This window comes from Rousettus aegyptiacus, unplaced genomic scaffold (genome assembly GCF_014176215.1).
Source record: "Rousettus aegyptiacus isolate mRouAeg1 unplaced genomic scaffold, mRouAeg1.p scaffold_m13_p_7, whole genome shotgun sequence".
NCBI classification, from domain to species: Eukaryota; Metazoa; Chordata; class Mammalia; order Chiroptera; family Pteropodidae; genus Rousettus; species Rousettus aegyptiacus.
Window position 1 is genome coordinate 3,266,052 of NW_023416310.1, and position 13,780 is coordinate 3,279,831.

The 13,780-nt window shown below is 50.6% G+C and overlaps 1 protein-coding gene across 7 annotated transcripts in view; it reads left to right on the forward strand.

Annotated features, from left to right (window-relative positions):
* Positions 1-13,780, forward strand: part of ASAP2 (ArfGAP with SH3 domain, ankyrin repeat and PH domain 2) — a 136,215-nt gene that overhangs the window by 37,144 nt on the left and 85,291 nt on the right. For all 7 annotated transcript variants that reach the window (XM_016121128.2, XM_016121129.2, XM_016121131.2 and 4 more), the window contains exon 2: positions 8,210-8,282. In XM_016121128.2, the coding sequence (XP_015976614.1) occupies positions 8,210-8,282 (73 nt within the window). The remainder of the gene's footprint in view (positions 1-8,209; positions 8,283-13,780) is intronic.

Sequence of the window (13,780 nt, forward strand, 5' to 3'; positions counted from 1 at the left end):
TTTCTCTCGATTTGCCTACCCTTGCCTAGCCTTTCATTCGTTCAAAGCCACGTGAGTAGCCCTGGGGCAAGTCACTTAACCTCTTTGAGTCAGTTTCTTCCAGTACTTTAAATTAGGGAAAATGATGGTGATTTCACAAGGTATTGTAAATATTGTATAAGGTAATGGATGTTGAAGTGCTTTGTGGAATGCGAATTGCTGTGTGACGCTTGGGACCTTGGGACCGTAGATGCCTTTTTAGACTCCGCATCTAGCTGTCTTTGGAACCCGAGGTACTTCTCACAGATGCTCAGGAGAGTATCTGAGTCACACGGTAGTTGTTCGGTCTCTGGGAACAGTTCAGAGTCTGGAAATCAAGCGGTCCCACCCCTCACTTTACCCGTGTGGCCGTTCGCTGGGCTGGGCTGGGTGGGTGGGCAGAGAGAGCATGGACCTTGCTGGACCAACGCACCTGCAGGAGGTGAGTCTTCCTCGAGGGCTCGTTTCGTAATGGGTTCCCTACTCCGGGAGTCCCAGGGTGGGGGAACAGGGGCAGGTGGCCCCCAGGTACCCACCGTCCCCCTTGCACCTTAGAACTGGGGTTCCACACTCTGGTCCACTTAACCCCAAACATTAAAGTGCAGAGGGATGAGTGACTACCCTCCACTGAGCTGGCCCAGAGCACCCAGCTCTGCCACTAGCCGTTTGGCCCTGCCTTTGCCCAAGTCACCCCTTTGGTGAGTCAGAGAAGCATATCGGGAAAAGTCTGAAGAATTTAAATGTTGACAGAGGAAAATAAAACAACGTATTAGTGGGAATGAAAGGCTGACGTGAGCTATGAAGGTTGCATTTTTCTTAAGAGTTTTTTCTCATCACCACCCATTGTTAGATCTGAAAGTATTTATCCCGTTGATTGGACAGTACTGGGCGACAGTGTTTCTGAACAGCTCTTCACGATCCAGCCCTTCTGAGAACCAGAGGACCCATGATGGCTCCCGGCCACTGCAGGCACTCAGGCCCCATGTATGATCTCATCACCCCTAGTTTGTGAATGAAGAAACCGAAGTCAGTGAGGTGAAGTAATTTTTCTGAGGCCATGCTGCTAGTTAGTGGAGCCTGGCTAAAACTCCACTGTCTGATTCGAAAACTGGTGATTTTTAACTGCTGCACTGTTTTCCAGAAGGATCAGCCCCGGAGGACCAGAACTAAGGTCACATTCTACCAGGCTGGTTTTGGTGTCTTCCCCTAGGTGACATTGCAGGGTTAGAGATGTGGGTGTCAGGAGGGAGCCAGGAGGCTTGAAGGGAATAATGGTGCTCTCCGTTTTGGGTGCGTGTCCTGCTCAAAGTCCCCTGTCACAATTACAAGATGTACTTTTTGAAAGAGCGCATGAAACGCCAATACGGCAGCCAGTCAGCAGCAGAAAGGCCCCCATGGAGGGCCCAGTGGGGTGGTAGAGCCAGTGTGCGCAGCGGGTGAGGCGTGGGGACAGACCGCAGGATGGGTGTGTGTGACAGAGTCTCCGGGCAGAGCCCTGCTTAGCGCGCCTTGTCAGCCTGCAGGGCTCGGAGAGAACATGTCCCGTCCCCTGTTTATGTTACTGAAGTGGAGTTCATGAGGCCTGATCCTTGTTTCCTGGGGAAATTGGCCTGGCTTGTGATTCCATTGTCTTCTGGGACTGAGACAGATGTGGAAGGCTGACCTCACTCCCGACTGAAGGTCGCCTTCCCAGCCTCTGCTGCTGCTTCTGCGCCCCCGGCCCCCGAGCCGGGTCCAGCGCGGTGGCCTCACCGCTCCTCCCACTTCCCCCGGTGAAGGGTGAGTGCCTCCTGCTACAGTATCCCGTTTGGTTTGTGATCATTCTTCTGACATAGCCCATTTCCGGCCTTGCATCGGAGCTCTTGAGTCCGAGGGGGCAGAGCTAGAGTGAGGCTGTGTTGGAGGTGCCAGGGGACCCCTGGCCGGGCCCCCCTCCTGCCCCCCTGCATCTCCTCCTGGAACGGGGCATGGGGGCCGTGGACACCGTGGGTGCCTTTCTTTGCTGCTGGTGTGCTGGTGTGTTGCAGCTGCCTTACCAAAGTCCGCCTTCCCCTTCTCACCTCCCCGGATTGCCCGGAAGCTTTTTACCCCCCAAGTAAAAATCAGGATTGAAGCATTTTCACAGAGCCGGAGTCCACTGTCGTCTGTTTCCGTTTCTCTAAAACAATGATCTAGTAACAGGTTGTGTTCACGGCTGCCATCGCTGGTGACTGGGCTTGTGGGAGACTAGGCAGGTCCCAAACTTTACGGGCCTCAGGGTTGCCCCCTGATGACGTGGCCTTCACACCTAGGCTGTTCCTTCTCCGCTTAACGTTTCCACGTAGTGTGACACGGTCCACTCAGCCATAGTAACGGCTCCAGAACTTAATCACATGAATGCGTTGTCGTTGGTGTGGTTTTTCTCCTAGATCAGGCATTCGAGTCTCTTTCTGGAGTTGCTCATTTTTCTCAGCAATCTATACATCCGTAAACATAAACAAGATAATCTAATTTTGCCTATTGGAAAAAAAAATTATGGTATTACATTGCACGTATACTCTTGCAACGTGCTGCTTTTCCTTGCCATTTTTTGCGAATCGGTGTTCCGGATGGGTGAGGTGTGTCCCCTTTGCCGTGTAGCCTCTGTTGTGTCACCTGCTTCACCGTCGACCGGCATGTGGCTTGGTGCGGTGTCCGGCTGTCCTGAATGCCGTGGGCATTGGGCGCAGATGTGTCTGTGTCACGAGTGCCTGCGGTTTCATTGGATGGTGCCACAGTACGCCCTCCTCGTGTGGCCCGAGGCACACGTTTTGCACAGCAGTGACTTGCTTGGCTCTTTGTGATCTTAATTCTTGCTGACACCTGCTATTCTCTGGGCCTCTGCTTCCTTCCAGAAGTCGGCGGACCCACAGTTGCGCTGGCCTGACACCAAGCCCGCAGGCCACGGTGCGTTTCTGAGCTTCCCAGAAGGCTCTAGGAGCGTTTGACACTGTCACTGATGTTACTTCAGGAGTAAAGTCTTGATGGCAAAGCTGCCATCTAAATGTTTGGCTTTCTCTTGGCGGAGCTGTCCCTGGGGCACAGGTCTGGGTGTCATTTTATCTTTTTATTTAGTCTACAGTCTTTCAGGACTGTCATGTCTTCACACATTGGCCTTTCGTAAGGGAGATGGGATGGGGCAGGAGAGCAGAACGTGGCTCCCAGGCAGCCTGCCTGGGGGAGGAGGCGTGTGTTCTGCCATTCGCTTCTCCTGCGGCAGCGGCTTCGAGTTCCAAGAATGAAGCCAGCCCTGTCCCACCCTCACTGGCTTGAATGGGGTCCTCGGGGTGCGGGGGGCTGACCTGGCGTCATGCCAGAGCCTCTGGGCCAGGGCCACGAGGGGCAGGGGCTGGCCGGCAGGCCTGGGAGACCATGTGGCTCGTCTAGGCCAGGGGTCTGACGCTGTGTGTGGCCGGACAGTGAATAGTTGAGGCTTTTCAAGCCAGATGCAAAAGTGAAGATATTATGTAAGAGAAAAATAAATTTCCACAAAAATTTATTTCGTTAATGAAATTCAAGATAGTGATAATAGTAGTAGTAGTAGCAGCAGCAGCAGCAGCAGCAGTAGTAGAGGAGTATAATTTTCTTGGCAATGCGTTCTAACGAGAAGCGTGGAATTCTTTCTGGGGATTACATTCTCTTAATGGGGTTCAGAATTAGTGCTCCCCACCAGCCCGTTCTCAGATCATTAGGAGACAGTCGTCTGTACAGACCCTCAGCTCATGGTCACACAGAAACACCCCAAGGGCTGCGTTTGGCCTGCGGACCCCCTTCCCCGCGCCAGGCTCATCTCCTCAGACAGGCCATGGACCCCCCACACACACCCTGGTGTCCAGCACCGGGACAAAGGTGCCCGCATGTCAGTGTGGGGGGTCCCACAGGGCTCTGGGGCCACAGACTAGCCCTCTAAAGGGAGACAGGTGCGTCACATGGTGACATTTGTGCTACGCCCGTGGAGGGAAGTGGGGGAGGACCCCCTCAATGATTCCAGGCACACAGAGGGGCCCGCGGGGGCAGGAGAAGCGTAAGGGGTGGCACGTTTAGAAACAGTCGAGCCAGTACGTTGCTTGTGGCTGAAGCTCTTGAGAAAGGTGACAAAACAACTGAATTATTTCATTTTATTCAATTTTAATTAATTTTTTTTTTTTTTATGTTAACATGTGGCTGGCGGCCACCCTCTTGGACAGCGCGGGCCTGAAACAAGCAGCGAACAGTCCTGTGGTCTCCTCCGCGGGAGGGCCGGCCTTTCCCACGCCACACAGGGCCAGGGAGCGCCAGGGAGCGGCAGCCCCGGCCGGGACAGGCGGGAGACCGGGAGCCGCTGGCGGGAGTGAATGGGAGCCACGGCTGGTGATAGCGCAGTGTGGGGACCGAAAGCGGCGCTTTCAGAGGGGTTGAAAACAGCTGTTTATTTTCCTCTGACGGATCTGAGACACCCCTGCAGCCTTGTTTACATAATAAATGCACTCCGTGAAACTTGTTTTGTAAACTAAGGTCAACTGGAGTCTAGTGCCTCAGAATTCACGGGGTTTGGCTGGCGTTAAGCTCTCGGGCGGTTCTTAGGTCTGTCTTGGCCATTAGGTTTCGGCCTGTATTTGAGGTTTTCACACACATTCTGGCCGAAGCTGCAGCCTTCTTTCCTTCTCGTAAGCTCGGGTAGATTTAGGGGGAGGATGGTGTGGCTGAGTGCTTAGGCCGGCTATGAATCTCGCTCTGATTGGTAGACACCTTTGGTTTCTTGAGACTATCAAGTTTTGTTTTGTTTTATTTGCTGTTTTAAGATTCCAGCGCTATTTTTTCTATATAATGGCAGAAGACTTTTTCTAGCACTCAGCTTAATCATTCTAACTACTCCTGATGAAGTTTAATCTTAATTGTCTATAAATATGCACCATAATGAAGGGTGTGTTTTTGAGTGTGGAGGTAATTGCTTTTCCCTCTTGCTATTTTAATTAAAAATTACCTGTACCTCCTGCCTCACCTTGATTTCCAAGCTCTTCTTCCCAGACCGTGGCAAAGTAGCAGTTACTGTTCACCCCGCGCATTTGTATTCAGGAAGAGGCTGCCACTCGGCGGCTGTCGTTTCATGACTTCTGCAGTAAATGGCCTGGGAGGGGCGTGTCCCGCAGTAGAACGCAGAAATCTGTCAGTACCACGGGACACAAAGCGTGTTTCGTCACTGGGCGGCCTTCTCTACCTGTAGCACGACCTCCATCCCATTTTCCCCAGTGCGACTGAGCCCAACCCTGGGGACACAAGGTCGCTCCGGCATCTGGGGACCACTGGAGACAGGAGCGCTGAAGTCCAGTTGTGTACACACACCGCCGAGACGCCTTGGGCGGCCGCCCGTTGTTCCCGGCTCAGCGAGGACACTGGCCTGGGTGCAAGTCCCTGCCTTTCTAGGCTCATGGTCATTTACTGAGCTGCTCTTTGAGTCCTGTTGCGCCTGCTGGGCACTGAGGACATGGTGATGAGCGAGTCCCCCTCCCCTCCTTGGCGAGAGCATTGGAACAGGCAGAAAGAAGCTGCAAAGTTAATTTTGTTAACATTTTATTTAACCTAGTATGTCCAGAATATCACTCTTTTAGCATGTGACACCAGCTTCGTCCCATGCTCCATGGACGTGTGGCTGGTAGGTACCACACTGGACAGCACTGGTCTCCGGGCAGAGCGACAAGGAGGAGGGCAGGTCAGTGCAGCTGTCAGGCCTGGACTTCAGCTTTAGGTGCATTTAGGGGGTTCTCGTGCTAGATTGTAAACCCCAGGGAGGCGTGGGCATTGCCCTGTTTTGCTGACCGTTCCATCTCTGGCGCCTAGCGTAATACTTCATACTGGGCACTCAGTAAGTTTTATCAGACGGACTGTTGAGTAAGCACAGGGAGCCACTGGAAAAGCCAGGGAGAGAACTAACCCATCCGATAGGGCTTCCGGGAGGAGGAACTGTCTCTAAAGCAACCTGCAAAGTCAGAGAAGAAGGTAACAGGTTAAGAGGGAAGCAGGGGAAGTAGTCTGAGGAGTGGGGGTGAGGGGACAGTGGGTGGCGCCTGGAGGTAAAGAGAAGGTGGGGGGCTGGAGCAGTGCATTGTGATGGAAGCCCGGAGCGCAGGTGGAAGTGGGGAAGCCGCCAGGAGGTGAGGCCGGACAGGTCCCGGGGCCAGATCACAAAAAGGTTTTAAATCCATGCTAGAGCCAAGATGATGTTCCGAGGGTGTCAGGAAGCCTTACAGGTGGCCTGGAACTTCAGTTGTGTGGTTCCACCCTGGCACAGAGCAGGGGCTTGCTGGGGAGCCTGGCTGACGTACGATGTTCCGTACAGCATAAGCAGGTGCCGTCTGCCGTCTGTGGAGGTCGTAGAGGTGGGGCAGGTTTTATTGTTTGAACACAGTTCAGATACTGTCCTGTTAGTTCTGAACACTGGGCAGCAAGCACCACACTCCCTCCAAGCGCTAGATGAGATGTGACTAGATCACGGGTGTTTTCCAGCGATGGCCCCTCACCTGGGGATTGGGACCGTTCAGAACTTCGGCGAGTGCGTCGAATCGGTTTCTTTGTGTGTGGGAGCTGTGCTCACTGACACGGGGCCACTGAACCTTCCTTCAGGAGCCAGTGTTTCTGACACAGCCCTTGGTGAATCCTGTCTCGCTGTTGCTGGCAAAACTCTGGAAGTTTGTGCGTGTGTTGCAGGATGTAATTTACTGGGCGGCAGATTGGGGAGTAAAAGTTGAGACTTCGTGAGAAAGACAAGTTCAATGGTGATATTTATGAGTTATTTGCTGTTTTCAGGCCCTTTTTTTATATCTCAAGGAAAGGTCAGGAATGGGTTAGAGTGATATCCTAGGAAAAGAAAATTCTCTACATGAAATTTCAACCCCCTTTTATCCATCCTTACCTACCCTCCTGTACAATATGGCAGAACATAACGCTTTCTTGAATTACAACTTCTCTTTGGATTGTACTCACACTGTCAAAGGCCTGCGACTGTTTTTCTATTTAAACTTGTCGGCAGCAGTCACATTTGTTTTTAGCATCCAAGGAAACAGTCACTGTTGCAGTAGATCTAGGATTTCAGTGCTGCTGTTGAATATGGAGTCAGGAGGTGACTCAGGAAAGCTGTAGGTGCGGAAGCCATCACTCTGAGAGAGGGTATGCGCGATTTCAGGTCCAAGGCCTATGTGAGTTTGTCATGATCAGAATTCGTGATGAATAACAACTCCTGTTACCAAGTGTCTGCTTCATATCAGATGCCGGGCCAGGAGTGTCCCCTGCAGTTTTTCGTTTACTGTTTACAGTAACCCCATGAGTGATGTCACTGTCTCCGTCTACAGATGCTGTCTCCTTCCCATCACAACAGCAAAGTAACACCCATTGACATTCTGTGGGGTTCAGTTGGGTTAAAGGGGAATTTCAGCCCCTTATCTTTTGTGAAAGCAGAGCTGTAATTAAGTTTCCAAGTTTGACAAGTCAGTGAACAAATACTGTTTGAGCACTTAACTGTGAGCTAGGCATCGTGTGTGCTGTAGCCCATTGCTGTGTCATGGTTGGTCTATAAATATCTGTCGACTATTAAGTCCATAAGTGTGTCTGTTTAGTCATTCAGCCTTGCAAAGTAGATATTGTTACTCCCGTCTTCTGGAAGGGAAATCTGAGGCTTGGCAAGGTTGAGGAACATACCTTCCAAACCAAACAAACAAGTCCACATTTGCGTCTTTCCCAGTTCAGAGTGGATTTGCCTCCCACTGGCTCTGCTGCCTCTGGCCAGGCTGGTCTGGGGCTGGAAGGTGGCCGTCTGGGGCGGGGGGAGGTGCCATGGCGCTCTGCCTCACCCCACCCAGTCTCCCAGCCTGCCCGCCGTCCTTGCCCTGTCCCCGAAGGGGCGCAGACACAATGGCCACACTTCCCAGAGCCTTGCTGAGAGGACCGAGACGCGTTAGCAGCAGAGCTGGTCTGAGTGGCTTCACTGCCAAAGGCCAACGTCCAGCAGGTGGTGTGGACAGAGGCCAGGCCGTCACGTGCTGCAGGTGGATGAGGCACTTGAGGGCTGTTGCTTCAGTGACTGCTTGGCCTTCACACCGCCCTGAGGACGTGAGGGGCCTGCAGAGCGGCTGTCACGTGTCCGGTAGCTGTGACCCGAGCTGAAGCGCGCGTTCTGATTGGCACGCTCTCCATCTTTCAGGCCTTGGACGTGGACCGGATGGTTCTGCACAAAATGAAGAAATCCGTGAAAGCAATCAACATCTCGGGGCTGGGTGAGTACGCCTCCTTTCCTAGGGATTTGCTTGTGGAAGTGTCGCATTTGCAGTCCCGATGCCACGAGGTGGGTCACCATTAATGAATAATCCACCGAGCTCTGCATCTGGGCCCCACAGTGAGTTGAGTTGTTGCATTGGGTTGTTCATATGTTACAAGTAGGCTTCGTTTCGCTAATCGTGTAAAGGTTGTGTGGGGCTCTGCCCTCCACCCCCATCCCACCCCACTTCATGCTGCCTGCTTTCTGGAATGTGGCTGAGGTTCCCCCAGCAGCACCGCGTGAACCAGCTCTGCCAGACTGGCCGGCGGGGACTCGGGACTTGCTCCTGCAGCTGTCATTCAGTTTCTTAGTCACTTCAGACTGCGCTTTCCCTCCCTCTTTTACCCAGTTCTTGCCTTTCTTGTTTGGGAAGAAAAGTGAGAAGTATAAAAGTGTGATCAACGCAAAGTAATATTTTATCTAGACTTACATAAATATGTTTTAAAGAAGAAGAAAACTCTGCTGCGACCTTTGACTTAAAGATTGCAGGCTGCACACATGTGCCGGGTCTGCCCCTGTACAAAACCCTATAAATGATTGGAAATGTTTTTTTTTTAGTCATTAAATGACCGTATAGCCTCATTTGGAAACAAGAGAGGCGATCTTGGGGCACTGGAGGTGTCTCCGAGCAGAAAGAGGCCGTCCACCCGGCACTAGCAGAGTCAAACACTGAACACTGAGAGTCTCCATGGAGGGACCGGCTATTTTATTAATGAATAGCACCACCCAGGATGATGGGAAGCTGATGCCCCAAAGCCAGAGCCCCCCAGTGGCGTGCAGGCTACAGATTCTGTGGTGCAAATCACAAGAGGCCGTGGGCCAGGTTCGGGGTCGTGCTGGGAGCTGATTGGTCAGAGGTGAGGCGAGGGCGATGCATCCTTTCTTCGGGCCTGAGAAGTGCCGAGGTCTTTTCTGGCGTCCCTCTGTCCCGTTTCATGGGAAAGTAGTTGGGGGGTTTTTGCCGTAGGGCTCAGGAGCTGAGACGTGACTTCGGTCAAGATGCCATCTTTATCCTGCAAAGCTCAGTGGTGCTGGTGTGAGGTCAGCAGGTGGATCAGTGTGGCCGAGTAGGGCGTCTGGAAACAGACCCACATTTAAATCCTTTTAAAAAAAATTTATCAGCAGAGTTGCCAAGGCAATCCAATGGGGAAAAGAAAGTGTTTTTAGCAAATGGTGCCAGAAAAATTGACTATCCACATGGGAACAAATGAGCCGTAGCCACTCTCATACCTTACGCAGAAGTCAGTTTGGAATTAATAGTGGATGGAAACTTAAAAGATAAAACTGTAAAACTTCTTGGAAGGACACATAGGAGAATATCTTTGCCACCTGGGGTGGGCAGACGGAAAAGAGAGTGAGAAGGGGGCATTTTTGAAGAAATAATAGCCGAAAAATTCCCAGAACTAAAGAAAGATTTAATATCTCAGATTGAGAGAGTGCACTGAATTCTAAGCAAAATGAATTACACACACACACACACACACACACACACACACGAATGCACCTGTGTGTGCACTTATGCATGTGTATACATATGTATGGGTGGGTATGCATCTCAAGACGTGTCCTACCATCTCCATAGCAGGGATAAAGGGAAAATTTAAAAATGACCAAGAGTAGAAAAGCATGCACACACACATACACGCACAAAGATTTGGGGAAGATATGCTAAAACATGATTGTGTTAGAGTTTTGAGTTTATTTGTAGATATTTTTCCTCCCCTATTTTGCATATTTTATATATTATAATTGTATTGACGTTAAATGATTAGACAGGTATTAAGTTGTTTGTGATAAGTGCCAGACGAATGTGAAAAGTTTAGGAAAGCTAAGAAGAGATGAACTTAGCCTACTCCTTGACTGAGCTGGTTCCCAACTAAGTTTGAAAGCTTTTTGGACCTGGAGTGTGTGGCGTTAGCTCTGTGCCCTGGAGCCGCGTGCCCCAGTGTCCCTGCCTTTAGGGCAGACTGCAGACCAGCAGTTCCCAGTCCGGAGGATATTGGCCATCCCCCCACACCACTCCCCACTTGGCTGTAACAGCTGAGGGGCGGGGGGTGTGCGTGAGCAAGCACACTTTTGGTGCCTAAGGCTTTGAGGCCAGGGACACGGCTGGAGGTTCTGTGAGGTCCTGTGACGGGCAGGACAGCCCCCGGCAAAAAAACCGCCTGGCTTCCTGTGTCAACAGTGCCAGTTGAAGGTTGAGAAACCGTCATCCAATTGTTCCTCAAAGTCCTCTACTATTTTTAACAATCAAACAACAAAACTGATACAAAAGCCACTACTCTGCCGAGCTTGCCAGTAAATAAATATTGATTGACTGATTACCTGATAACTCCAGGTTCAATGAAAGGAGGAAGCAGAGTTGGTTTTCAGTGACTGATACCTAACTGGAAGTAAACAAATGTTGGGAAATCCTGATTATTTTTATTTAATGTAATTAACAAAGAAAATAGTATAAAACGCTCTCTGCTTAATACAGCACTGAGGTTTGCTGGAACAGGTGTTTGACTCTCCAGAAAGGTAAATCCCCTGGCTTTTGGCTCTTTTCCCGGAGAAACCGAGGGGCAGGCAGTGTTAATGTTGTGGAGTACTTCCATGTACCTTTTCCTACATTATGCTCATCTTTACAACAAGGCATTCTCAGTTTGCAGACCAGAAACCTGAGGCCAGAGGGTCAAAGGTGTTCCCTCGAGCTTGGCTTCCTGCTGGTCCGGGGTGGTCAGAGGCCCCAACACAGCCTCAGAGTTTGTGGCACACTGAGCGACTGTCTTCAAGCCTTCAAGAAATCACTAAGAAATGGATGCTCAGTTTTGCTGACAAACATCAGATTTCAAAAAAGTATCTTAAGAGATTTTTATTTTTTTTTTACTTTGCTCGTTTTAGTTTTTTAACTTTATAATTTAAAGCTAGTATAAAAGGGATATTTTATATTCTGATCAGGTTCAAAAGTGATTTCAGTCATGTTGAGAAGGCTGTTCTTAGAAATAAAAATGAAGTTATGTGCTTTTCTTGTGCTAACACTGGCTGCCCTATGGGAGGGACTCGTGTGTCTCCTGAGGCTAGCCCAGTGCTCAGCAGTGTAGCTTTAAAAAAAGTGAATATTAGATGGGCGAAGGTGTCAGGAAGGCAGGCAGCCTTTGCGAGTTTAACCGCACTGTGTCTAATCTGCCTTTCTGACCTACATTACTGAGCGTGTGCCACAAACGCCACCCCCTTCCCTGCGACCTAGAGACATCTTCTAAAACACAACCCAGTGAAGGCCCCGCTCTGCTCCGAACCCGGCAGCATTTCCTCTGTGCCCACACTGGTGTTCGTGGGGTTGCGTTCCAGAGCCTGAGAGGGATGGGGAAGGCCTCTGGGCTCTAGAATTTTAGGGAAACTGGGGTAAAGCGCAGGTAAGCAGGTTTCTCTTCTGGCAGGACTAGCCCAAGCGCTTCGTGTACTGGTGTGGATTGTGAGAGGAACTTGGTTGTGATAATCTTTCCCGAATTTATTTGCTTATGAAATTGCCACTGTCCCCCTAACCTCAGTTTAGTACACGCTGCCAGAAAGAGATGAGGTCCCCAGCTCCTTGCATCACCTGGGCCCCAGCTACCTGCGCAGAGGTCCCTCCCAGTGTTTGTGCCTCCTTCCCTCTGCGCATGCTCTCCTGTCTGCTTGAAATGGCATTTTGCCACTTGAGCGCAGGAAACCGAGGCTTGAGAAGGTTGAGAAGTCTGTTCTGGGGTTTACACACAGCTCTCTGGGCACCCAGCCCACGTCCTTTCTGAGGTGCCACCACACACGGCAGGCCGGCAGCCCGACCTTGCTGGGGGCCTCCTGTTTCTGTCATCTGTATCACGCCAAGTTTGAGTGATTACGAGGCCACAAGTCTGAATTTTTTTTTAAGGCCAGAATGTTGATCCTGAAGTCTTTATTTCAGAACAAGGGTTCTCTCCTTCAAAAACGTCACCTGAGGAAGCCCTACCCCTTTTCCGGCCATGTGGCCGGCGTCGTCCGTAGCATTGTTGGAACTCTTCTACAATGGCTTTTAGCAGCACATTCTTTTGAATGTATTTTCTAAGGATAGATGCAATGATTTTTTAGAAGTAGACATCAGAAACGAGCCAGGCGCGTGCAGCAGGGGAGTGAGCTACTGGCCACCACCGCTGGGCAGGAGCGGAGCCGCCGCGCTCACTCTGGCCCTAAGGGCAGTGGCACCAGGGGAAGGTCCCCTTAACGTCTGGCCCCACAGGGTGTACGTTGTCGTGTTTCTGCTGTGAGTCCTCATCGCCCTCTTCATGTAGGAGAGCGCCGCTTGTAATGTCAGGTGTGAGCGCGTGTGCTATGGCGGACCGGCCTGCAGTGTCCTCGCACAGCAGATTTATGCGGATTTCTGTACACGGGGCTTCGCAGTGCCTGAGCAGCCAGCTGCGCCTTCCCAGCCGAAGAGCGGTTCCGACCCCTCACCTCATAGCCACACAGTGACCCTAGGACTGCCTTTCGGCCTGCAGAGCCCTTCATACCTACTCCCTGGCGCTTTAGGAAGATGTTTGCTTCAGAGTAGTGGTTCTGACACTTTAGAGAACCCCAGTGTTCTGGAGCATCGATTAAAGCGGGGACTGCTGGGCGGAAGAGCCTGCGTGTTTGCTAATCAGCTGAGCTCTCAGGGATGCTGAATGTCACCTAAGACACTCTCTCTCAAACACACACACACAGACACACACACTCACACATAGACACATTCACACATTGACACACAGACACACATTCACACTCAGACACACACTCACACAGACACATACACAGATACACAGACACACACACCCATTCCGACTTCAAACATTGGACTGGGCCATAAGGGTATCAATATGTCCCCCATATATACAAAACAATAGTTTTCTTACACAATAGCAAGTACACTATGTTGGCTCTCAGTTTTTGAAAAGATGACAAATAACCCAGCTAGAGGTGTTTTCTGCAACAACTTAGGTACAGTTTTGGAAAAGCAATTTTTATAGTGATTGGTTGAGAAGCTGTTTCTATAATAATTTTTTCCCACTCATAATAGACCACTCTCTGATCTCTTTTTTTTAAAGTTCATATTTATCCTAAAACATCTATAGCCTAAAATTTCCCAAGCTTTGTCTCAACCCAAAGGTGTTTTTCCCCCCTGCTGGGAAGTCAAAGTGAAGATTTTCCAACTGTGTTTGAAGTATCGCTTGGTGGAAAAAATGCATCTTTATCAAGAAGGAAGCAGCAAGAGAAGGAAGCAGCAAGAGGCTTTCGTTTTCACTTCTCTGGAATGACTCTGTCTTAAAGATGTGGTGCTGCCTGTCCTGCCCGTGAGTGCAGCAGCACTTCTCCACTCTTGATCTGAACGTCTTAGACAAATTGTCACATCCTTGAAATGAAACATGCAAAGAAAGAAATGCTGGTTTCCCCTCAGCCTTACCAGCAAAGGACAATGAGAATCCA